The 24,412-nt window shown below is 40.4% G+C and overlaps 1 protein-coding gene across 3 annotated transcripts in view; it reads left to right on the top strand.

Annotated features, from left to right (window-relative positions):
• The window catches only part of nsd1a (nuclear receptor binding SET domain protein 1a), a 104,627-nt gene that overhangs the window by 691 nt on the left and 79,524 nt on the right, over window positions 1–24,412 (top strand). For all 3 annotated transcript variants that reach the window (XR_012389995.1, XM_073922282.1, XM_678798.10), the window contains exons 2-9: window positions 644–1,476; window positions 7,025–7,166; window positions 13,632–13,804; window positions 19,127–20,894; window positions 22,071–22,183; window positions 22,370–22,580; window positions 22,664–22,755; window positions 22,841–22,894. Coding sequence is in view for 2 of the 3 variants with exons in the window: in XM_073922282.1 (XP_073778383.1) it covers window positions 661–1,476; window positions 7,025–7,166; window positions 13,632–13,804; window positions 19,127–20,894; window positions 22,071–22,183; window positions 22,370–22,580; window positions 22,664–22,755; window positions 22,841–22,894 (3,369 nt within the window). In the remaining variant the exon portion in view is untranslated. The remainder of the gene's footprint in view (window positions 1–643; window positions 1,477–7,024; window positions 7,167–13,631; window positions 13,805–19,126; window positions 20,895–22,070; window positions 22,184–22,369; window positions 22,581–22,663; window positions 22,756–22,840; window positions 22,895–24,412) is intronic.

Consider the following 24,412-nt stretch of genomic DNA (forward strand, 5'->3'; position numbering starts at 1 on the left):
TCTGACCGTCGAGGGTGACTTTACTGTTGTGTGACTGACTGTATGGGAACTGTTGATGCACATGATGATGATAATGTCTCATACTTCTGCCGCGTTTTCAAGCTGAGGTCATCTTCAGGCAGTCCAGCAGGGGCATATCTTAGTGTCCTCGACATCGCGATTTATTTGGAGGTTTTAAACCTCTTCCATCTTTGTCTTGATAGTTTTTTTTGACAAGACGGCCTACGAGCTTGCGTCTCAAACCCGAGTAGCCACCCTCAGTTTAAGATGCTAGCTGTGTTTTGGAGCGTGTTAGCTGATTTTTAGCCGGTGTTAGCTTGTTAACCTGCTACAAAATACACGCTTAGCACCTTGTGCTACATTTTAGATCAGTTGTTGTTAGTTACAACTTACAAACTAGCTAGCATGTCCACCAGCAGGAAGATGTAATGCACGTGCATGCGGTGTTTTGCAGTAGTACAGTGTTTTTCCTGTTTCACATAGTAGTAGTGTTTTTTTTCCTGTTACTCATAGTACTACAGTGCTTGCCTTGTTATAGACATCAAAAAATCTTGTTTGTTTGATTAATATAGAACATTAAATGTGAATTCTTTAGTCTAATCATGCATCCTAATGCTATTTTCTATTGATTTGAATGTGTCAGGATGGAGCCATGTCAACATGAATCAGTCCTACAAAGTGGCCGGCAGGGATGGCTCGGAGTGTCGTGGAGATCCACAGGACAGCAGGGCTCTTGATGTCCGAATCGGCTCATGCGGACAGCAGAGCACCAAGGCTGACCAAAGCTCTGCCATGCATTTCTTGAACCCTGGCTACAAACTCTCTGCACCGTTTGCGTACAACCAGAGAGAATCCACCTCCAACTACAGCCCGCTGAGGAGACTCCAGGACCTGACCACTATGGTGAACCATGCGGACGGAGGTTTGCAGGATAAGGACTTCCACGGGCGAAACAAATTGCTCATGCACAGTCCCATTGGTGGGAACGAGTTCGGGATAGGCCTTTATAACACAACCAATTCGCAAGGAAACACTGCTATTCAGGATCTGGACAAGAATGGCTTCTCGCCAGTGAGCTCTGATAGCTTGGAACACTTTTCTCCGATCTCCAATGGATTTTTGCATTTCGATTCGACCCTGTTTGACAGCGGCGACAGCAAGGATAACGACGAGGATGTCAAGGGAGAGGTGGCAACGTTTAAAGACACGTCAAAGAAATGCCAGAAACGAAATGTGGCTAAAACAAAAACTCAGAGCAGCCACAGGTTGGACGCAAACAAACATAGTAGTAAAAATACAGCAAAGTCGGACCCTCCAGCGAGTCCATTCCATGTACCATTTACCATGATGGAGGATTTTGACAGTATGGATGATTATTCTGACAGTGACTGCGATCTGCCCAGCACTGAGAACTGCGCGTCAATATTCAATCTCTCCAAAAGAGCACATTCACCCAGCGACTCCCATTCAAATCCTGTAAGATGGTTTATTATTCAAAAGATTTATTGTTGTGTTTTTCCTCTAACAGGTGTACAACATTGTCATATATATATATATATATATATATATATATATATATATATATATATATATATATATATATATATATATATATATATATATACACATACATACATATATATACACATACATACATATATACATATACATATACACAGATACAGTGTTGGGCAAGCTACTTGAAAAATGTAGTGAGCTAAGCTATTAGCTACTCTACTTAAAATGTAGCTTAACTACACTAAGGGTGCTTTCACACCTACACTTTTGTTTCGGAACGTATCTCGTTTGCCCAGTTAGCACGGTTTGATTGGCATATGTGAACAGGGCAATCGCGCTCTGTTCCGCTCCAAAGTAATCGCTCCGAGATCGCTTGAATGAGGTGGTCTCGGCTCGATTGAAACGAACCCTGGAGCGGTTCGATTGCAGTGAGAAAGCGATCCGATCCGAGTGCGGTTATATTACAGTGTTTTATGGATATGTAATAGGCCTACGGCTACATGAAGAGAGAATTATGAGTAGGGCGGGAAGTTTCGCGAGTCTCCGGATGCCCGCAAACGAGTGATGATCTCCCGGTAATCTCGCGTCTCTCTCCCAGTCCTCAAATAGGCATCGTCGCGCACCCTTCTCACCCCTCCCCACCGTGTCTCTCCTCAGACACGTCACGCGCGCGCACCCTGTCAATCACCACCAAATCACCACTCCTGACAGCTGAGCGGGACGCTGCAAAATAAACGCTGACACTCTGACCAATGGGAGGAGAGTTTACTCGCACGTGACTTGTTTTAGCTCTTTTGGTCCGATTGGAAACTTTGCAGTGTGAAAGCGAACCGCTCCAAGAGCAAAGAGCAACAATGTAACAATTTTAATCTCTGTTTCGGAACAACTGAATCGATTCACAGGTGTGAAAGCACCCTAAAGCTACACCCTGAGAAATGTAGCAAGCTAAGCTAAAAGCTACTTAGCAAAAGTAGCTTAGCTACATCTAAGCTATTTTTGCAATTTTTATTTTTAAATCGAAGCAACTTAAATCCAAGTCGATCATATCTTAGTGATCAATAAAACTGTCAATGAACATATGAGGCTGAATAGTCCAAATCAGTTATTTACTGTAAATAATATGCTGTACTAAACAGAAAGAAATTATAGTATATAGCAGCACAAACTAAAAATCCAATAAAAGCAGTGGTTACACATTTAAAATACTGTAGTCATTTAGAGAAAAGGGAAATATTTTGACATAAGCATTATGCATTTTGTATGTATGTATATATATATATATATATATATATATATATATATATATATATATATATATATATATATATATATATATATTTACAACTCTTCATTAATAAATTACACTACATAATGCAGTAGTTTATAGAAGTACTCGCTATAAATTACTAAAGTATTTTTTGAGCGCAGCATCAGAAATTAAGTTATTGCATCTTAACATGTACTTCTCGAGGTATGGTCATGAAAAATCCTACTTCAGTTCAGAAATGACTCCTCTCCCTCAGTCATCTTTCCATCAAGCAAGTTTCTCGTGTTAGCCTAATTTGGTTGGCGACGTCACCGACCAGAGGTTGCAGTAACGCACCAAAAAGTTTGTTGTCAACCACCGTAAAACAGGAAGAAGAAGAAATCATCATGCTTGCTATCGTATGGATTTACTTTCATCAGCCAAACACCGGCCTCACAGCTCTGTGAATGTCTGTGCCGTCGCTTTTTGATCCGCGATTGGTAAATGTAGCTTTGTGGACGCTACTGCGCTACTAGACTGATAAAATAGCTTTGGTACTGGAAAGCTATTTGATTTAGAATGTAGCAACGCTACAGCCACGACACTGAGAAATGTAGCTAATCTAGTAGCGTCATTACCTGTAGCGACGCTACTGCCTAACACTGTATATATATATATATATATGTGTATATATATATATATATATATATATATATATATATATATATATATATTAGGGGTGTAACGGTTCACAAAATCACGGTTCGATACAACACAGTGGTGTCACGGTTCGGTTACTTGAAAACTCCGTCCCACCGGCTTTACGGTGAATGCTTTAGTCATAGCGGACTTTAACCACTGGAAGTCTTTTATCCACTTTTCGAAAAGTGTAAACGCTGGATTGACATTCAGCACATGATCACTAAAGGCTGATTTATACTTCTGCGTCAAACACCGGCGTATGCTACGGCGCTGACGCATAGCCCTTCGCCGTGGCCGTCGCCGTTACTGACGTGCACCTCTCAAAAATTGTAACTACACATCGCAACAACGCGTACCGCAAGCTCTGTGATTGGTCGGCTTGGAGAGGCCCGCAAACCCTATGTAGCGATTGTTTACAAGTGTGGAGTCCCGTGAAGGAGCTCCAGATGGAAAGTTTTGTTTTGTGTTTACCTCATAGTTAAAGTTGCTGCATGTCCGCTGGTTGCTGTCTCAAAATGAGCGAGTTTGAGTCACTTGTACATCCCGGAAGTGTTCAGGAAAACCAAAAAAGCAGAGAAGAAACTCGACACAGAGGAACATTTACACCTCACTGCCAACTAGCGTTTCGGAAGTGTTAATGCAGACCAACAGAGACAGCGCGCAGAAGTATAAATGCACAGCCACGCGCGTTGCATGCGCAGTTGGTCACACCGGTCACTTGACGCAGTAGTATAAATCAGGCTTAATCATGTCATTAGTTGTAACTCTAGCTGGTTTCTAAAACTAAATCTGCCAGTGTTGTTTTCATTCTCTCGTATCCAGACCTTTGCATTTTTCGCTGCTGTAGCTTTCTGTCATCGGAACTGAGTGATGTGCTGATATGGACCAATGGATTTGCGTTCTGTTCTAGCGCAGTGGGCCAATAAGAAGAGCCTGAAGGCGGGGCAAGCATTGCAGGCTTTTTTGTACTTAATCTCTTTTATCTTCTTGGATATTAGTCTGACTCTGAAGCGTTCGCTTTGCAATACGTACCGAACCGAAAGTCTCGTACCGAATGGTTCAATACGAATACGCCTATCGTTACACCCTTAAATATATATATATATATATATATATATATATATATATATATATATATATACACACTATCTGACAAAAGTCTTGTTGTGGATCCTAGTTGTAAGAGTAACGAATAATAACTAGACTTCTAGTTGATCATTTGGAAAAGTGGCAGAAGGTAGATTTTTCTGCTGAATCATCTGTTGATCTGCATCCCAGTCATCACAAATACTGCAGAAGACCTACTGGAACCCGCATAGACCCAAGATTCTCATAGAAATCAGTCAAGTTTGGTGAAGGGACAATCATGGTTTGGGGTTACATTCAGTATGGGGGTGTGCGAGAGATCTGCAGAGTGGATGGCAACATCAACAGCCTGAGGTATCTAGACATTTGTGCTGCCCAATACATTACAAACCACAGGAGAGGGACAATTCTCCAGCAGGATAGCGCTCCTTCTCATACTTCAGCCTCCACATCAATGCTCCTGAAAGCAAAGAAGGTCAAGGTGCTCCAGGATTGGCCAGCCCAGTCATCAGGCATGAACATTATTGAGCATGTCTGGGGTAAGATGGAGGAGGCATTGAAGATGAATGCACAGAATCTTGATGAACTCTGGGAGTCCTGCGAGAACACTTTGCCATTCCAGATGACTTTATTAATTAGTGATTTGAGTTATTGCAGAGATGTATGGATGCAGTCACATGGAGTCAGACACAATATTCATTCTGTCTCCACTGCAGCAGGACTTTATATTCTATACTGGACATTATTTCTGTTCAGTGACAAGACTTGTGTCAGAGCAAAGTCAGACCTTGTTGTCCTAATGAAATAATAAAAAGTCATATTTTATAATGGTAAAATAAGTGTAATCTAGAGGCCTTTGCCTTTCATATAAGCCACTTCTGATACCAAATGATCAACTAGAATTCAAATGATTACTTGTTGTTCCTAAAACTTGGATAGGCGACAAGACTTTTGTCAGGCAGTGTATGACTGGTCAATTATCTGTAATAAACATGTATCCACATTATCCATGTTGTTTAACATGCTAATAAGCATCACAGAAATGATTGCATAATGCTTGCATGCTTTCTCTTAGATTAATATTCAGCAACTCGAGTGATTTGTTGGCTGGTTTGCCTAAAAAGCAAACACAGAGTTCATTAAAACATTGCTTTGCCATAGGCCTGGGCGATATGGCAAAAATGCAATCTCAATAATTTTCCATATTGAACAATAACGATATATATTTCAATATAAGTCGTCAATGCTTCCAGCTTTAAAAGAGTATCCCAACAATGCCTAAAGCCACAAAGATTAGACGCTTCATTAAATAACATTTTGAAGTGTTGTTAATTGACAAAATGTTTACACAGTGCTCAGATTTTTTGGAGATTCTGATTTTCTGTAATAAACAATATAAAATATAATATCCTGATAAAGTGTAACTGACAGCATATATATACAGTACACAAACAAAAATATACTTATTGCATTTTCTAAAAATAAACAAGGGCGAGGCAGTGGCGCAGTAGGTAGTGGTGACGCCTCACAGCAAGAAGGTCGCAGGGTTGCTGGTTCGATCCTCGGCTCAGTTGCCGTTTCTGTGTGGAGTTTGCATGTTCTCCCTGCCTTCGCGTGGGTTTCCTCCGGGTGCTCCGGTTTCCCCCACAGTCCAAAGACATGCGGTACAGGTGAATTTGGTGGAATAAATTTTCCGTAGTGTATGAGTGTGTGTGTGGATGTTTCCCAGAGATGGGTTGCGGCTGGAAGGGCATCCGCTGCGTAAAAACTAGCTGGATAAGTTGGCGGTTCATTCCGCTGTGGCGACCCCAGATTAATAAAGGGACTAAGCCGACAAGAAAATGAATGAATGAACGAATGACTCAAACCCGACAGAGGATTCGAGAGATGAACGGATCAATTCTTTTGCCGGCTCTAAACGCATATGATTGGCTTCTGCCTTTCCGTGATGAACAACTCAAAAGACTTAAAATGAACGATACCACCTGCACAAATGTGCGCACGCGCGGATGAACGAATCACTCCCTGAGAGGATTCGTAGTTCCCGAGTCAAATTGAAGATTCGTTCAATTTGAACAAATCGTTCACGAACGACCCATCACTAATAGATGGTATTGGCCAGCTGCTTATAAAACATAATTGTGTTTTTTTTTATTAAGCTAAACCCAGATGAACTAAAAAAGTGCATTGGATCATTACCTAGAAGCTTTTGTTTTCCTCGTCTGGGTGTGTTTGATGCTTCATACTCATTTTGTGAGCTTATCTGACCACAATCATGCCATAGTAAGGACTCCGACCATAGCACTATGCACAACACCTCCCTTGCATGCATTGCAGGCAGTTGTAACCACAAACGGCTACTTCTGAAGGTATCTGAAATGCTAACAGAGTACTTTTGATGTGGTTTTAACAGTTGCCATTGATGTTTTAAGGGTGATCTTGGTAATGACATGTTTGTGTTTTCATCTGCAGTCCAGCAGCCCAAAGAAGAAGCAGCTTCTCAGTGTCAAGTACTCTATTGGGGATGTTGTGTGGGCCAAATTCAACCGCAGACCCTGGTGGCCCTGTCATGTAACCACTGACCCACAGATTGACGTCCACACCAAAATGAAAGGTGATTTATTTAGATTTTAATCCAAATATTTGGTCCATCTGATGTGATATTTAGACATGATATTGAGACCATGAATATAGTAATTGCTGTTTTATTATTATATTTTTTGCTGTCTGTTCATTAGTGTCTGCACAATATGTTTAAACATTATCTTTATTTGCGATATTAGTATATGCAATATCTGCGTCGCAGAAAGATGTGATAGATAAAATTCATTTTATGTGCCAAGTAGGGCTGCACGAGAATTGGAAAAAATCTGGCATTGCGATATTTTGTTTTTCTGCTATTATATATTGCGATATGAATACAATTTCACCAGATGACTTAAATAGCTCTATTTGTTTGTTTGTTTGTTTGTTGTTAGCTTTTTTTATAGAGCACATTTAAAAACAACAGATGTTGACCAAAGTGCTTTACAAAAAGACCAGCATACAAAATCTATACCTATATATAAAAATTAAGCAAAATATATAAAACAGATTAAAATTAATTAATTACAATCAAAGGCAAGAGACAGAAGGTGATTTTTTAGATGAGACTTAAAAGCACCAAGTGAAGAACATGACCTGATATGTAAAGGCAGACCATTCCACAGCAGAAAAAGCCCTGTCACCTCTTGATTTCAACCGTGTTTTGGGGACAACTAGCTGAAACGTGTTTTCGGACCTGATTGGCCTCAATGAAGTGTGCCAGTGAAGAAGCTCAGAGATGTAAATAGGTGCCAGACCATTCAAACTCTTAAAAACAAGTTGCAATAACTTATATTGAATTCTAAATTGGACTGGGAGTCAGTGAAGAGATGATAAAACTGGTGAGATACTAGAATATTTTTTGTCCCAGTTAAAAGCCTAGCAGCTGCATTTTGAACCAGCTGCAGGCGTGCAATTGATGCCTGTGAAACTCCTGAATACAAAGAGTTACAGTAGTCCAATCTGGACATAATAAAAACATTAATGACAGTTTCCAGCTCTTTAAAAAAAAGAAAAGGCTTCAGTTTGGCAATGTTCCTTAATTGATAGAAACCACTTTTGACGACTGAGTTTATTTGCTTGTCGAACTTTAACTCAGTGTCAAAAGTAGCTCCAAGATTTTTTACGTGACTGTGGACCTTAGGCTTGATCGAACCTAATTGATTAATTGTAGATTTACAGACACTCGGAGAACCAAACACTAGTACTTCAGTTTTGGATTCATTTAAGTGTAAAAAATTACCAGCCAGCCAATCCTTAATCTCGTTAAAACAGGTAAAAAAAAGGCTGTAAAACAGAATTTTCTCCCATTTTTATGGGCAAGTAAAGCTGAGTATCATCAGCATTGAGGTGGTAGCTTACATTATGCTTTATGATTAATTATAAACAAGTATTTTAGTACAGAAATTGAACAATTAAATGCCAAATGTAGGGGTGTAACGATTTATCGTTGTACGATTTATTGCGATGCAAAAATGTCTCAATATGCATCGTGGCGTTATGACGATTTGATTACGATATGACGTCCGTTTTCTCTTATTAGTTGAGCTGTTTGCACGTGAGCTACATTCCACCTGCTGTCGCACGTGAGTTCAGATTCCAGCAGTTGAAATAAAGGATGGCCCATCCTCTCAAAATCAGACGTCTGGCAAAATTTCGGTTGTACAGTCATTGCTTTAGACTCGTCCGCTTTTTGACACGCATACTGGGTCAAACATCCTAAGTTTTAAAGTCTTCACAGTGATTTACATACTTTGCACAGCGACATGGATACCTCCTAATTGTGTTGAAAGAGTCACATACTGTATTTATAAGGTACAATTCACCCTAAAATATCATTCTGTCTTCATATAATGATGTATTGGCGGCCGCAAAATCACACAACGTGAGCTGTTACTACAGAGGGCGGACTATGATAGACGCGCGCGTATGGCAAGCTGTTTTAGCATTTAAACCTTTGATCTGACTATCCATAAATATATTTAGAGATATCTCTAATTATATTTTGACTAGTCATAATTATAATTCGACTAGTCAAAATATAATTAGAGATATCTCTAAATGAATTTAATTAAATATGAATTAAATATATTTATGGATAGTCAGAACAAAGGTTTAAATGCTAAAACGGCTTGCCATACGCGCGCTTCTGCTTCAGTGAACAGAACCTGCAGGTTGTGACTAATAAAGTAGTAAACAACATTCAGTTTGTGAAACAGAGTGATCTTTCAGGAGCCGCGTGGGAAGTATGAACAGCACTTAGCAGTGGAAATGAAACCGAAAACGTACACATTATTTAAACAATCATATCGCATTTTAGAGTTATGAATACGAAGAGCATTAACCCTTTTGAGTACAGAGGTACACAAAAATGCACGTCAACATGATACACTTGATAGCGCCGACATCAGCGACGCCGAAGAAATAGTAAACCTGCCTAAACTGCTGAAAAGAGTCACGACTGTCCTGTGTAATGAAAAGACGGCCACCCTGTCACTCATCATGCCCAACATGAAGACAGCCATCCACAAAAACCTCTCAGACAGATACACATCAGTTCAGGATTATCTTATAGAACTGCTGATTACCTGGAAATGTGGATTTTTTTTGCACACAGAAAAAACACAAGTGACCAAGCAAAGCCTTAAGTTCTTACTGTTAAATTCAATTGAATAGAAAGCTGATTTTTTTTGCACCTTTACTGAAATTGTTCCTTAATTTTGTCTCTGTCATTTCAATAATATTTTAAGAAGTTTTTAAATTGTTTTATTTTCCAAAGACAGGTCTGTTTAATATATTTTCTAAAAGAAGGTTCAGTTTAACAAGTTGAAACAAAAGAAATACATAAAAAATAGTTTACTTGGTAAAATTTGCATTTTAGTTAAATTTTCAATTTTTATTCCAAATATCGTGATACATATCGAATCGTGAACATTATATCGTGATACACATCGTATCGTGAGATGAGTGTATACATTGCATAACCTGTGACTATTGCGAACACAGACATTGCGATGCTGAAACCATAGATTGTGCATCCCTTGTGCCAATCATTTGTGTTTTGTATGCATAGGTTGTTTATGCAAATTTAACCAATCAAATGGAGCCCTAATCAGAATCTGAACATCTGCTGATGATTTCAGTCATTCGTAGGGTTTTAAAGTATAAAGGTTTTTCAAAGCAAACCGGTTGTTTTCACATGATGTCGTGGCTTTCTACATAGGAATCACCGTCAGAACATCAACATGTTTATGTTTTGTGTTATTTATAATTGTGATTTCTTCAACACATTTCTAATCATAATAGTTTTAATGACTCATTTCTAATAGCTGATTTATTTTGTCTTTGCCATGATGACACTAAGCTATATTTGACTAGATATTTTTCAAGACACTTCTATACAGCTTAAAGTGACATTTAAAGGCTTAACTAGGTTAATTAGTTTAACTAGGCAGGTTACGGTAATTAGGCAAGTTATTGTATAACGATAGTTTGTTCTGTAGACTATCAAAAAATATATAGCTTAATAATTTTGACCATAAAATGGTTTTAAAAATTAAAAACTGCTTTTATTCTAGCTGAAATAAAACAAATAAGACTTTCTCCAGAAGAAAAAATATCATCAGACATACTGTGAAAATTTCCTTGCTCTGTTACACATCATTTGGGAAATATTTAAAAAAGACCAAAAATTCAAAGAGGGCCAATAATTCTGACTTCAACTGTATGTATACACACACACACACACACACACACACACACACACACACACACACACACACACACACACACACACACTACAAACACCAACACACCTATACAAAATACAAGAGAACGTAAATAACCTTTCCTGCCATGTAGTTGTGTATTATAAATCTCATGGTTCAGATCACACTACGGTTTTTGAGTCAGAGATCAGACAATTTTTTGGATCAGAAAAGGCGGAGACAAATGTCATTTGTTTTTCATTTACACAAAAATATTACTGCAAAAACCATTGACACCAATAAAAATAATCATTTTGGAAAACCTAATCAGTGACATAATTTTGATGGTTGTTTGTCGTCCCCCGTTACACATTGTAATTGCTACAACATTCACGAGCGTCAAGTTCCATTAAACGGTGATTTCAATCTTTACCATAAACCTCAGTGTTTATGTCTGAACTATAAACTGTTCTCCTAGAACTTCTGTGTTATTTAATTGTTTGTAACTTAACCGAAAAAGTGTAAAAACTGAATCTCTCGATCAAACGCAGATTTGAATGCAGTGCTTTGAAGCATTAATAAACATATGTAAATGATTATCATTCATGTTGCGTGGCTCTGAATCACAATCTTTTAATGTTTAATTATGCAGAACAAACAGTGACAGAGAACACCTTTGATTAATAACCTAAGGGCCTACTCACACTATGCTATCCGAATCGTACCCAGGCCCGTTTCCCGGATCTTTTGAGAAGTGTGAGTGCTCTGAATCGGGCTCAGGCACGGATCGCTTGGCCGGCCCTGGCCCAGTTGAAAGATGTTGGCCAGAGCGCGGATCACTTGGGCTCAGGCGCGGTATGCTTGTAGTGTAAGTGCAAAGCGCGCCAGAGCCCGTGACGTGACTTTTAAGGGACTGTTTCATATGGATTTGTTAATCGTTCTTACTGTTCAATGAACGCAAACTCTCGTAGATTATTAAAGACGCAAACCCCTCACTGCACGACTGATGCACCTTCAGCAAACCTCCTAATTCCTGCAGCATGAGGACTTTATGATCGTTTATGTGCGTCAAAAGTGGCGGATCTGTTCGACGAAATATTTGACTGCATGTCACTGCATATCAAACTACTCAAACCAGTGGTCCCCAACCTTTTTATCACCGCGGACCGGTCAACGGTTGTCAATTTTACAACGGACCGGTGAGGAGGTGTGAGGGGGGGTCTTCACGTGAACACAGCTGCTGCGCTCGTGCATCCAGGTTAATCATGAAAAACTCAGTGCGCATGCGCCAGTTGCACTATCGCGGTCTGATTATGTTTCAATCAAGCTTTATATGCATCAAATACATAACATCTGGGCCAAACATTTCAACTGACGAACATGTTAACAATAATACAACCGTATAGCCGAATTAAATGTATGCATTGGCATGTTACAGCCCTAATGAGTATGATTATGTGAAACTCCATATAGATACATATTGCAATGATTTCGAGTACTTACTTAGCGATGCACGCACGCATATATGCACAATCCTTAAATGCTCTGCTGATTTGGACTCTATAATACCTGTTTTATAACTTTATTAACAACCACCACTGAGCTATATTCTGTTCTTCCTGCTCCGTGGTGGATTTTGGCATAGTCCATTTCACGTGAGATGGCAGGGGTGAGTGGAAGAAACCAAGTCGCGGGGGGAATATTTTCTACAGAAATAATTTATGATTTCTTATGTGGCCTTGTATTAATTGTTCCGGTGGTTGGGGACCACTGATTTAAACAATATAACTAAAGAAATCTCCACTGTGCTGAGCGAGAGCGTTTACTGAATAGCGCATCATCGATGACGTAAGCGTGCTCAGGCCCGAATGTAATGTAAGTGCGGGTCGTTAGGGGAGGAGGGACAAGTGTGCTTTAACCCGGTTCAAAGCAGCTGTACATAGTGTGAGTACGCCCTAAGGGTGCTTTCACACCTGTGAATCGATTCAGTTGTTCCGAAACAGAGATTAAAATTGTAACATTGTTGCTCTTTGCTCTTGGAGCGGTTCGCTTTCACACTGCAAAGTTTCTAATCGGACTAAAAGAGCTAAAACAAGTCACGTGTGAGTAAACTCTCCTCACATTGGTCAGAGTGTCAGGGTTTATTTTGTAGAGTCCCGCTCAGCTGTCAGGAAAGGTGGTGGTGATTGACAGGGTGTGCGCGCGTGACGTGTCTGAGGAGAGACACGGTGGGGAGAAGGGTGCGCGACGATGCCTATTTGAGGACTGGGAGAGAGACGCGAGATTACCGGGAGATCATCACTCGTTTGCGGGCATCCGGAGACTCGCGAAACTTCCCGCCATACTCATAATTCTCTCTTCATATAGCCGTAAGCTATCACATATCCATAAAACACTGTGGTATAACCGCGCTCGGATCGGATCGCTTTCTCACTGCAATCGAACCGCTCCAGGGTTCGTTTCAATCAAGCCGAGACCACCTCATTCAAGCGATCTCGGAGCGATTACTTTGGCGCGGAACAGAGCGCGATTGCCCTGTTCACATATGCCAATCGAACCGCGCTAACTGGGCAAACGAGATACGTTCCGAAACAAAAGTGTAGATGTGAAAGCACCCTAAGACAGCATTTAGGTCCCAGCACAACTTATTCCGTCATCATTATATTTTAACATTGTTATTGTGGAGCACTAGTGTTAACCCATCCACTAACAAAAAAAAAATAATAATGATATATAATAGAATACATTATTGCAATTATTTCACAGACTGATGGCATTTTTTCTTGCAGATCCCAGTCGTCGGCCATGCCGCCTCTATTTTGTCCGGATGTTTGGGGAGATCGTGGACCAAGCATGGGTCCCGGCGAAAGCTACTTTTCCTTTTGAAGGAGGTGATCAGTTTGAAAAACTCCCGGTGCTGAGACGGAGAGGAAGACAGAAGGAGAAGGATTACAAGTACACGGTAAAGCTTTTGCTATTATGGCTTTTGGTGTGTCCCGCAATATAGCTGCTATAAATTAAAGGTGCAGTAGGTGATTGTCTTCAAAAGTATTTTTTGTTGTGCTGGTTGAAAGTGTCTTCACAGTCTAACAGTAATGATTACACTAAATGATCTAAATGTATTTATATGTATTTTTATATTTTGGGTAAGGCATAAAACTAAAAAATGTTCATCCAATTAAATCGAGTCGGACCGACATCTCGCATAATTCCAATAAGTAGCCCAATCTGTCAGCAAATGCAGATTTAAACAACTGCGCAGCCTTTTATTTTCAGTCATGAGAGAGAGCACACGTGCGCGCGTGATCGGTTAAAACCTGCTGAATCAAAACTTTTTAAAAACCTGAATCAATATTGGAGTTACCTTTGCACGCTGGAGAACAGATGGCACCATGTCTGAAGGATTTCTCTTAGACAGGTATTGTTCTGTTTTAAAGAGCCCATATTATACATGAAATAGGGTCATATCTTGGTTGTAAGGGTCTCCAACAACAGTCTAATATGCATGCAAAGTCAAAAAACACTTTCATGGTCTTATAATCTGCATTTATTTTTACCTAATTATCCCAGCGACTCCTGTATGAATCGTCCAGTGATTCATTTGTTCCCAAACCCCTCCTTAGCGCGAAGCTAATCTGCGCTGATTGGACCTATGACAGCCTGTCACGATTGGTCGACTGCCTTCAGTCAGAGAATGAAATGCCCAATAGCTAATCAGCAATATAAAAGTAATCACAGTTCATACGCGCTCCATAGTGTAGGCGTGGATTTTAGCTGCCACACACACACACAAACACACACACACCTCTGGACGACAACGCTCCCGCTTCCGCCCGCACCCGCCAGATTTTAGCCTGAACCCAACCGCTCCCGCTTATATTTAGAATTTCTTGTCCCGCTGCCCGAACCGCCCCGTTTTCTGCCCGCCGCGCCCGATCCCGCTAAAGAGCGGGGGAGAACATAACCGAAAATCACCCAGCAAAACAATCCAGAGACAGCCAGACAGAGCTCGCTCTCTCTCTCTCTCTCTCTCTCTCTCTCTCTCATACGCGCGCACTAACACATACACACAAGCGCCAAGCAGACACACAGGCAGGCAAAGCTCTGTCTCATTCGCATAGCAATATCCGTAATCTTGCTAGACAGCCCGCTCCCGTCCCAAATTAAACCTGTTACCGACCGCTCCCGCGATTGATTCGGAAATTTATTCCCGCGCCGCAGAAATCTGGCGCGGGGACAGCCGCGGGAATGCAGACCTCTACCACGGAGCTCCGTAAACAAACAGCACGCGTCGCGTTTATAACGTGACTTTGCACGCGATAAGAGAATATAGCCAGTTAACCTGATACAGTACACTCGGTTACAAGTAACAAATCACAACTAAATACATTTGCAAGCTAGAGTCAACGAGGCAACTTTAATCGCACGTACTTACACTTGAGAAATGGAGGAAGAAACTCATCCTGACGTCCATTAGTAAGTAATTCTTTACTGATCCTTACTTTAACAAACGCAGATGAAGTATTCTTTGTAGCATGTAGTTTCCAGAAGTTTCCAACTGCTTGGTTATAATGCTGAGGTTTCATCTCTGGGTAGAGAATCGATAATGTCCATCTGCAGTGTGACTTCAATCGACCGGCATGTTTGTGTGCGTGTGTTTGTGGGTGTGTGTGTGTGTGTGTGTGTGTGTGTCTGGGATTCTGCGTCAGAGGGCGGGGCTTCAGGTTTGAAATCTCCCGGGTTTGCGCGTGCACGTGAATAACTTGGTTTCGTTCGTACGTCATGGCGAAACACCTAATGAATCGGTATCAAGGCGACTCGTTTGAAGCACTATGAATCGACTCTTTTATAGATGAATCAACCGTTTTAAACACTGTATTCTTACAGATTTAAGCCTTAGCTGGATACTTCACTTCACTTAGAGCTGTGTTACACACTACATGGAGGGGAATTTTCAAAAACCCATAATATGGGCTCTTTAAAACTGTTTCAGCTTCACGCAAAGCTGATGTAACGTTAGATGTTGTTGTTACAAATGGGTTATATCTGCACAGAAGTGTTGTTCAGCTAATAAAATCTTCCGGTGAAAGATTAATGAGACTGAGATTTTAGATGTAAATGTAGATTTTAATTAGTTTAACATCAAAGCACAAGTAAATTCCGCTATTCCGCCTAGTCTCTCCCTATATTGCAGGGGTGGCCAACCCTGTTCCCGGAGAGCCGCCTTCCTGCAGATTTTAGTTGCAACCCATATCAAACACACCTGCCTGTAATTATCATGTGGTGTTCAGGTCCTAATTAATTGGTTCAGGTGTGTTTGATATGGGTAGCAACTGAAATCTGCAGGAAGGCGGCTCTCCAGGAACAGGGTTGGCCACCCCTGCTATATTGTTTACCATGCAACTCTAAATATTTGCTCTGAAATCGCATGTCAGTTTGCCTTGCACGCCGCCGGACAAGCACTAGTTGCTTTTAACACATGAGAGTGGGTTCTTTTGCTGTGCTCGTGTTTAAGGAGGCGTGGCTCTAGACGGCAGGGGAGGGACGGTGATTCAGAGATTTATGCTAAGCTGTTAGCATTGTGGAAGATCACCTACTGCACCCTTAAACATTGTGTAATTCTGAGTGTGACAAACAACCTGTAGAAGATGCACTCTTTCCTCTCCATACGCACCAGACTCTTTCCAAATACACCCCATTACCATAGCTGCCAACATTAGTCTTTGAATATCGGGATGATAGTCTACTACTGACGTTAAAAGAATTGGGATTAAAACATATGTTGCCAGATTGAGTTAAAAAATGCTTTGAGATTGAGATTTGAGAATATTTCATCAGTTGTGTGAGGTGATGAGCTTCATTCAAAATCTGGCAACTCGACAAACATGGACAAAAAGTGATTTTTCGTAACTAAATTTGGCCGTACAATTACAGTAGTTTACTGCACATTTACAAAAGAGGAGATGGGTGTGAAATACTCGCGAGAAAAGCAGGAGTGTTGGCAGGTATGCTTTACTCTATTAAAAAAAACTTGTCTTATCGTGGCATTTGTATATCGCTGTCTTTTCTTGTTAGATAAAAACGTCAGCTAAGTTAATAAATGTAGATATTTTACGTCAAATTGGCGTCTATTTAAGTTTCTTTATTGTTCTAAGGTTAAATAAAATAATTTTGCACATGATGTGGTCAAGCACTTGTCAAATATATTTGCAGAAAAGACGCATACATTATGCAAAAGATTGGTAAAAATTGTATTAAAATAGTATATAAAGTAAATTAATCTTATATAGCCTCATCTTAAACATTTTACATGTTCATAAATAATAGTAATAAAAATGCCATTTATTTCTTAGCCAAGATGTAAACATTCAGATTTCGGTTCAATCCCATTTCTACCCCTCAGCCCTTACCCTTAAGGCTGATTTATACTTCTGCGTCAAACGTACACGTTTGCTCTTGCACAGCCTGCGTGTGGTCACATAGCTTTTGCCGTGACCATTGCCAACGCTGATGCGCACCTCTCAAAAAATGTAACTACACGTTGCAGTGACGCATAGCACAAATTCTGTGATTGGTCGGCTTGGTAGTGCTAACGAGTGTGCGCAGGGGTAAGAGCTGCACGAGCTTGTTGGAGTGAGTGTTTACAAGTGTCGGAGTCTCATGAAAGTGCTCAAGATGTAAACGGTTGTTCTGTGTTTCCCTTATGATTAAAGTTGTTGCATGTCCATTGGTTTCCACCTCAAAATGAGCGAGTTTGAGCTACTTGTATATTAAGGTATCGTTCAGAAAAAAAAGACAGAGGAACATAAACGAATGCACGACAATACGATTTGCATGCTCCGTGGGTCATGCCAATCACTCGACGCAGAAGTATAAAACCAGGTTTTACCCCTACACCCTCATTTTGTGCGTTCACGTGAAGGCTTAGGGGTGTCCCAATTCTCTTTGGCTTGAAGGCATTGGGCTAAGGGGAAGGGGTAGATAGCCCTTGAAACAGAATGGCACTACAATGGCATCATGGCTGCACACGGAAGTCAGGAGATGCACAAATTAGTATTTTTTGTCATTATTATGAAATTTTACAACTAACAAGCACGTGTTTTAATACATTCAAAACCTTGTTGTTTTACCGTCATGCTTAATAAACAAACACAAAAATAAAAACCGCTAAATTTGGCGATCTATAATCCCTAATAATAACTCCTGTATAGCAGTCCCACAACATTCAGGCACTCGATGACTTTCGAAAACCCTGTCAGAAAAGTCTAGTGCCTGGCAATGAGCTTTTACAGTGTCTGCTCTAATGTTAATGTTGTTTTGGTGTGTTTGCATAGATGAATATGGGCACGGTGTAAATGCACAGTACAGTTACGAGCTTATTGCTGTGTTATATCGTTAAGATAACATGTTATATGCCTTCAGTGATGTCCTGAAGATAAATACCGAAAAATAATGCAACTGGAATAACTTCAGCAGTCGTCATCATCTGATCTCATATGAAACCAGAGCTCACGATGACATATGATGATGTGTGCAGGTGTTTTACTGCTGTCCCATTTTGAATCCCATTTCGAAGAGGAAGTGGTAGGGGGAGGGGTAGGGGTAAACAAATACAATTGGGATTGGGCCTTTCGCCCCATTCACACGGGCCTCAGCATAAACGCTTCCCATTCACTTTGGATGGGTGACGTCAGGCGTTGCCGAACTGCATTGTGGATCCGTCCGCGCCACTTCAGAGGTGTTGCTCGCTGCAGATGTTGGGACTAGCTCAACTTTTCAAGCACCAATGGAAGCGTCAGCCAATCAGATCGCTCTATGCAAATACACCAGCTAGACAGTGGCTTATTGCTGACTGAATTTCATTGGCTGACGCTGCTATGACGATTGCTTCAGCCCCAACTTCAGATAAAGCGTTGACGCTGAAGCCCTGTTAGGGCGTTAGAGGTGACTCAAAACATCAAGATGATTTAGATTAAAAATGACTGTTTATGCATAATATTTACAGTAATAACATATTACTACTGATGTAATGCTAACAAAGAAAATAACTGCACTATTCAGCATGTCACAATGAAAGAAACAAAAAATATCAAATAGATCATTGTGGTGCATGTTTTTGAATTCATCTGAACGCCTTTTCTTTCGAATAATGTAAAGTGTTTAATTAGTTTAAAGAGTTAAAAAATGCATCTTATTACCTTTTTTACACTCTATCTTGATTATTTATTTAGTTATTTATTTTTATTGCATAAACGTAACATAATAAAATATATTTGTTCTGCAGGTTCCCAAGCGTCTAATTCCATCGTGGAAAGCTAGTGTCTTGGAGGCAGAGGCATCATTAACCAAACAGTTAAACAGCGAACCTCCATTGACTTTAATCCAGGATGTGTGCGTGCCAATTACAGAAGACAAGGCACACAAAAAAAACCCTGCTTGTCCAAAGTCTACAACACTGTCCACACCATCAAGCTCACTTTTGTCCAATGGACTCAATGCATCCGTTAAGAACAGACTAAAACCCGGCACTGCAAGCAAAAAGAAGGCAACTAAAAAGATGATCCAATCTCAATCAATCAAATTAAGCGAGACCCCTTCATTATTTAAATCCAAATCAAACCCTTCATCAGACAAACCATCCATAGCCACAGACCCGCTAGATAGTCCGTATTCAGATATCGACTCGGTACCGAGGATTCTGTGTTCAAAACGTATCGACGAATCGCTGCAGGTGGAGCTGGAGAAAGAGTTGAGCACTAAAACTACAAAAGTACAAGCATGTAAGAAGACGAGCAAGAACAGCGTGGACAAGCCGGGGAAGAAAACTGATGTAAAATGCTTGAAGAACAGTAAGCTAAAGAAGTCGACGCCCAAAGACAAAACACTTAAAGCTACAAGCTCCAGACTGAAGGAAAGCAGTTCCCCGGGCTCGTCGGATGGCTCTTTTGCCATGCACTCTCACTATCTGCCTGCCAGCAGTGGCTTAATTGTGAGAGCACTCGCCGCCGGGGAAGAAACCAAGGAAAAAGACTTAAGCCACGAGCCAAATTCTCACTCGCCAAGTTCTGAACACTCGTCCCCAACAAACCATGAGTTATCCAAACAAAATTGGGAGGTAAAAAATAAAAGCGAGTCTAGTGAAGAATCAGCGGATGCCTCCGACTCCCCGCCAAACCCAACTTCAATTAAAAGAATTAAAAAACGGCCCCAAAAAAATGGCATTCACAAAGATCCTCCGCCTAAATCACACGAGGAATCTGAATCTAAAGTAAATAATGAAAGCATGTTCTCAGACACCTCATCTTCATCCATCCCATCTCCTTCGATCTCTCCAATGGACGCATTTCAAGACATCAAGGAGCTTTCCTTTAGATCTCTTGTTAAAGAGGAATGCAGCTCTGGAGAATCTCCGCTCCGTGCCGATTCGAACTACAAATTCAGCACTTTCCTGATGCTCTTGAAGGATTTGCATGACAGCCGGGAGAAGGAAGGGAAACCTTTAACTCTTCCTCCAACATCTCCGTCTTCGTTAATAAAGGAAGAACCTTCACTCATCCCTGTTGGAGAAGAGCCACCAAATGAGGTGCTTTGTGAAAAGGAGTTTGCAGAGCAAAGCAGCTTGCCTGGAAAAACATCAACACCGAACAACTCAAAGCAAAGCAAAGCCAAGCTGAAATCAACAGTGAAAAAGGAAAGTCAAAAGCCTGACATTGTTATAGATTCAGTCTCTCCGTTAAAGAAACCAATCTCACCTGTAGGTTTGGATGTACTTGACAAGAGTTTGCCCTTGTTAGGAGATCTTCCAAAGTCTAGTGATGTTTCTGCTGCGGTTACTGATGTTTGCGCTAAGGGAACCATCTCCAAGGTTGCTCCTAAAAAGCGCTGGAAAACATTCGAGTCTGAACTTGGGAAAAGCATCAAGCCAAAGAGCGATCAGGTTGATTCGACTCTAGATGAGGTGAAGAGTGTGTCCACAGAGCCCAATGGAGTCTTCAAAGACGGTCTTCAGGAATCGGCTCATTCTGACGTCCCGAATAAAAAAGATGCTTCAGGTAAGTCCTGAAAAATTGAATAATCAATGAAGTCTTTGCACTCTGAATATATTTTCTTTCTCTTTTTTTTTTTTGAATCCCTATCTGAATGTTGGGTCAACCACAACATTGGGTCAGCTTTATACATTAAATTTAAATTACATATTTTTAACCCATCTGACAAAATTCTTGTCATCGATCTCAGTTGTAAAAGCAACAAATAATAACTTGACTTCTAGCTGATCAGTTGGAAAAGTGTCAGAAGGTGGATTTTTCAGATGACTCATCTGTTGATCTGCATCACAATCATCACAAATACTGCAAAAGTCCTACTGGAATCCACAAGGACCCAAGATTCTTACAGAAATCTTGGTTTGTGGTTACATTCAGTATGGGGGCGTGCGAGAGATCTGCAGAGTGGATGGCAACATCAACAGCCTGAGGTATCAAGACATTTGTGCTGCCCAATACATTACAATCCACAGGAGAGGGCAAATTCTCCAGCAGGATAGCGCTGCTCCTCATACTTCAGCCTCCACATCAAAGTTCCTGAAAGCAAAGAAGGTCAAGGTGCTCCAGGATTGGCCAGCCCAGTCATCAGGCATGAACATTATTGAGGATGTCTGTAATACAATGGAATCGTTGAAAATGAATCCAAAGGATCTTGATGAACTCTGGGAGTCCTGCAAGAACGCTTTCTTCGCCATTCCAGATGACTTTATTAATCAGTGATTTGAGTCATTGCAGAGATGTATGGATGCAGTCCTCCAAGCTCATGATGGAGTCAGACACAATATTCATTCTGTTTCCACTGCAGCAGGACTTTATATTCTATACTTGACATTATTTCTGTTCAGTGACGAGACTTTAGTCTAAGCAAAGGCATGACCATGTATTATTTTGGTAAAATAAGTGTAATCTAGAGGCCTTTTGTCATTCACATTAGCCACGTTTAATACTAGATGATCAACTAGAAATTGAGTTATTATTTGTTCCTCCTACAACTTTTTTGGCGATAAGACTTTTGTCAGGTATCTCTCAAAATGCTTTTTTTACTGGTGCAAAAAAACAAAAAAAATCGAACCCAATCAAAATTTTATGTCGAATTTATGTTTTAACTTCCGAAAATTGTGGATGAAAATGCAATGATCTTTAGAAATATAACCATTATACTTAATTAAATTGTTGTCTTCTCAGAAAACAAAAGACTTCGAAAGCCAAGCAAGAGGCTGATTGAGTGCGGGGAAGAATATGAACAAATTTTTCCCTCGAAGAAGAAAACTAAGAAATCCACAGAGTCCTGTAAAACGGTAAGCTACATGATCATCCCATCATTTAGACCGGTGAGGACCAGGATTGAGAACTGCTGGTTTAGATGGTGTAAATAAGAGAACAGCATATTCAGTAGTACGTTAACTTCGTGTATGGCCATGCATATGGGTAACCAAATCTTGAGGTGAGTGCATACATTAAATCCTCTCATGTCTTTCCTGAAGGGATCTTGTATCTCTAACACTACTCCTGAACAGCCGGCATCAGACCAGATCACACCTGATGCTGTTTCAAGCTCTTCAGCTGAAAAACCCCTTGATCATGACGTAGCAGAAGAGCAGAAACCCCCTGCAGATGTTCTCGTTCCTCCTTCAGCACCAAAATCTCCATCCTGTGCAACATCATTAGAGACAGAGCCGTGTGAGAAGAAATCTGGTGAGAACGGGTTGTTTAGGATGGCTTACTGTACTTGTAATTGTCAGCTGAATGTTTAAACCTGATTTATATTGCACTTGCAGCTCCTTTGGAAAGAAAGAGGCCACGGAAGTCTGTGCACAAAGTTCTAGACTGCGCTATTGAAGGGGAGTCTGTTAAGATCCCAAAGAAAGGGGTGAGTGTGTGTGGTCTGCATATGTGAAATGTTTTTAAGGATTTACCATGTATTTTAATGTTATATATTTTTATTTTTAAATCAGGAAAGTAGACAACACAAAACGAACCCAGAGGAATCGGGTGTCAGAGATCTGGAGGTAATGTTTCGTGATATTCAGTATGTGGAATGTGTTTGTTTAATGGTAATATTATAGGAATTAATAGAGCTGTGGCGAGTTTGAGCTTTAAACAGAAAACACACTCTTGACTACCTTTTTTTAACAGTAGATGGCGTTGTAGCCTACTTTTTAACAGCAGGTGATTCTCTAGGCTAGTTTTTAACAGCATATTGGCGCTCTAGGCTAGTTTTTTTTTTTTTTAAAAAGACAGCGCTCTAGGCTAGCTAACTGCCGATAGAGCTCAAGGCTTGTTTTTAACAGCAAATGGTGCTCTAAGCTAGTTTTAAACAGAATATGCACTCTAGGCTAGTTGTTAACATCAGATTGTGCTCTAGGCTATTTTTTAACAGTAGATGGAGCTCTAGGCTACTTTTTAAGAGCGGATGGCGCTCAAGGCTATTTTTTAACAATAGATGGCGCTCTAGGCTTGTTTTTAACTGTAGATGGCGCTCTACACTAGTTTTTAACAATAGATGGCGTTCTAGGCTTGTTTTTAACTGTAGATGGCTTTCGTGGTTAGTTTTTACCAGTAGATGGCGCTCTTGGCTAGTTTTTAACTGTAGATGGCTTTTTGGCTAGTTTTTAACAGCAGATGGTTCTCTAGGCTAGTTTTTAACAGTAGATGTTCTCTAGGCTAGTTTTTGACAATAGATGGCGCTCAAGGCTAGTTTTCAACAGTAGATTTCGCTCTAGACTGGTTTTTAAACTCAGATGGCTTTCGTGGCTTGATTTCAACAGCAGATGTTCTCAAGGCTAGTTTTTAATAGTAGATTTCGCTCCAGACTAGTTTTTAACGTCAGATGACTTTTGTGGCTAGTTTTTAACAGCAGATGGTTCTCTAGGCTAGTTTTTAACAGCAGATGGTTCTCTAGGCTAGTTTTTAACAGTAAATGGCGCTCTGCTAGTTTTTAACAGTAAATGGCGCTCTGCTAGTTTTTAACAGTAGATGGCGCTCGGCTAGTTTTTAACAGTAGATGGCGTCCTAGGCTAGTTTTTAACATCAGATGGTCCTCTTGGTTACTTTTTAACATTTGATGGCGCTCTAGGCTTGTTTTTAACAGTAGATGGTGCTCTAGGCTAGTTTTTTTAAACTGTAGATGGCGTTCTAGGCTAGTTTTCAACTTTAGATGGCGCTTTAAGCTACTTTTTAACAGTAGATGGCAGTCTAGGCTAGTTTTTAACATCAGATGGTCCTCTGGGCTAGTTTTTAACTGTAGAAGGCTTTTAAAGCTAGTTTTTAACAGTAGATGGTTCTCTAGGCTACTTTTTAACAGTAGATGGCGCTCTAGGCTAGTTTTCGACAGTAGATGGCAGTCTAGGCTAGTTTTTAACAGTGCATGGAGCTCTAGGCTAGTTTATAATTGTACATGATGCTCTAGGCTACATTTTCTTAACAGTAGATGGCCATTTAGGCTACCTTTTTACAGTAGATGGCGTTCTAGGGTACTTTTTTACTGTAGATGTCATTCTAGGCTAGTTTTTACCAGCGTATGGAAC

This window comes from Danio rerio, chromosome 14 (assembly GCF_049306965.1).
Source record: "Danio rerio strain Tuebingen ecotype United States chromosome 14, GRCz12tu, whole genome shotgun sequence".
Lineage (NCBI taxonomy): Eukaryota > Metazoa > Chordata > Actinopteri > Cypriniformes > Danionidae > Danio > Danio rerio.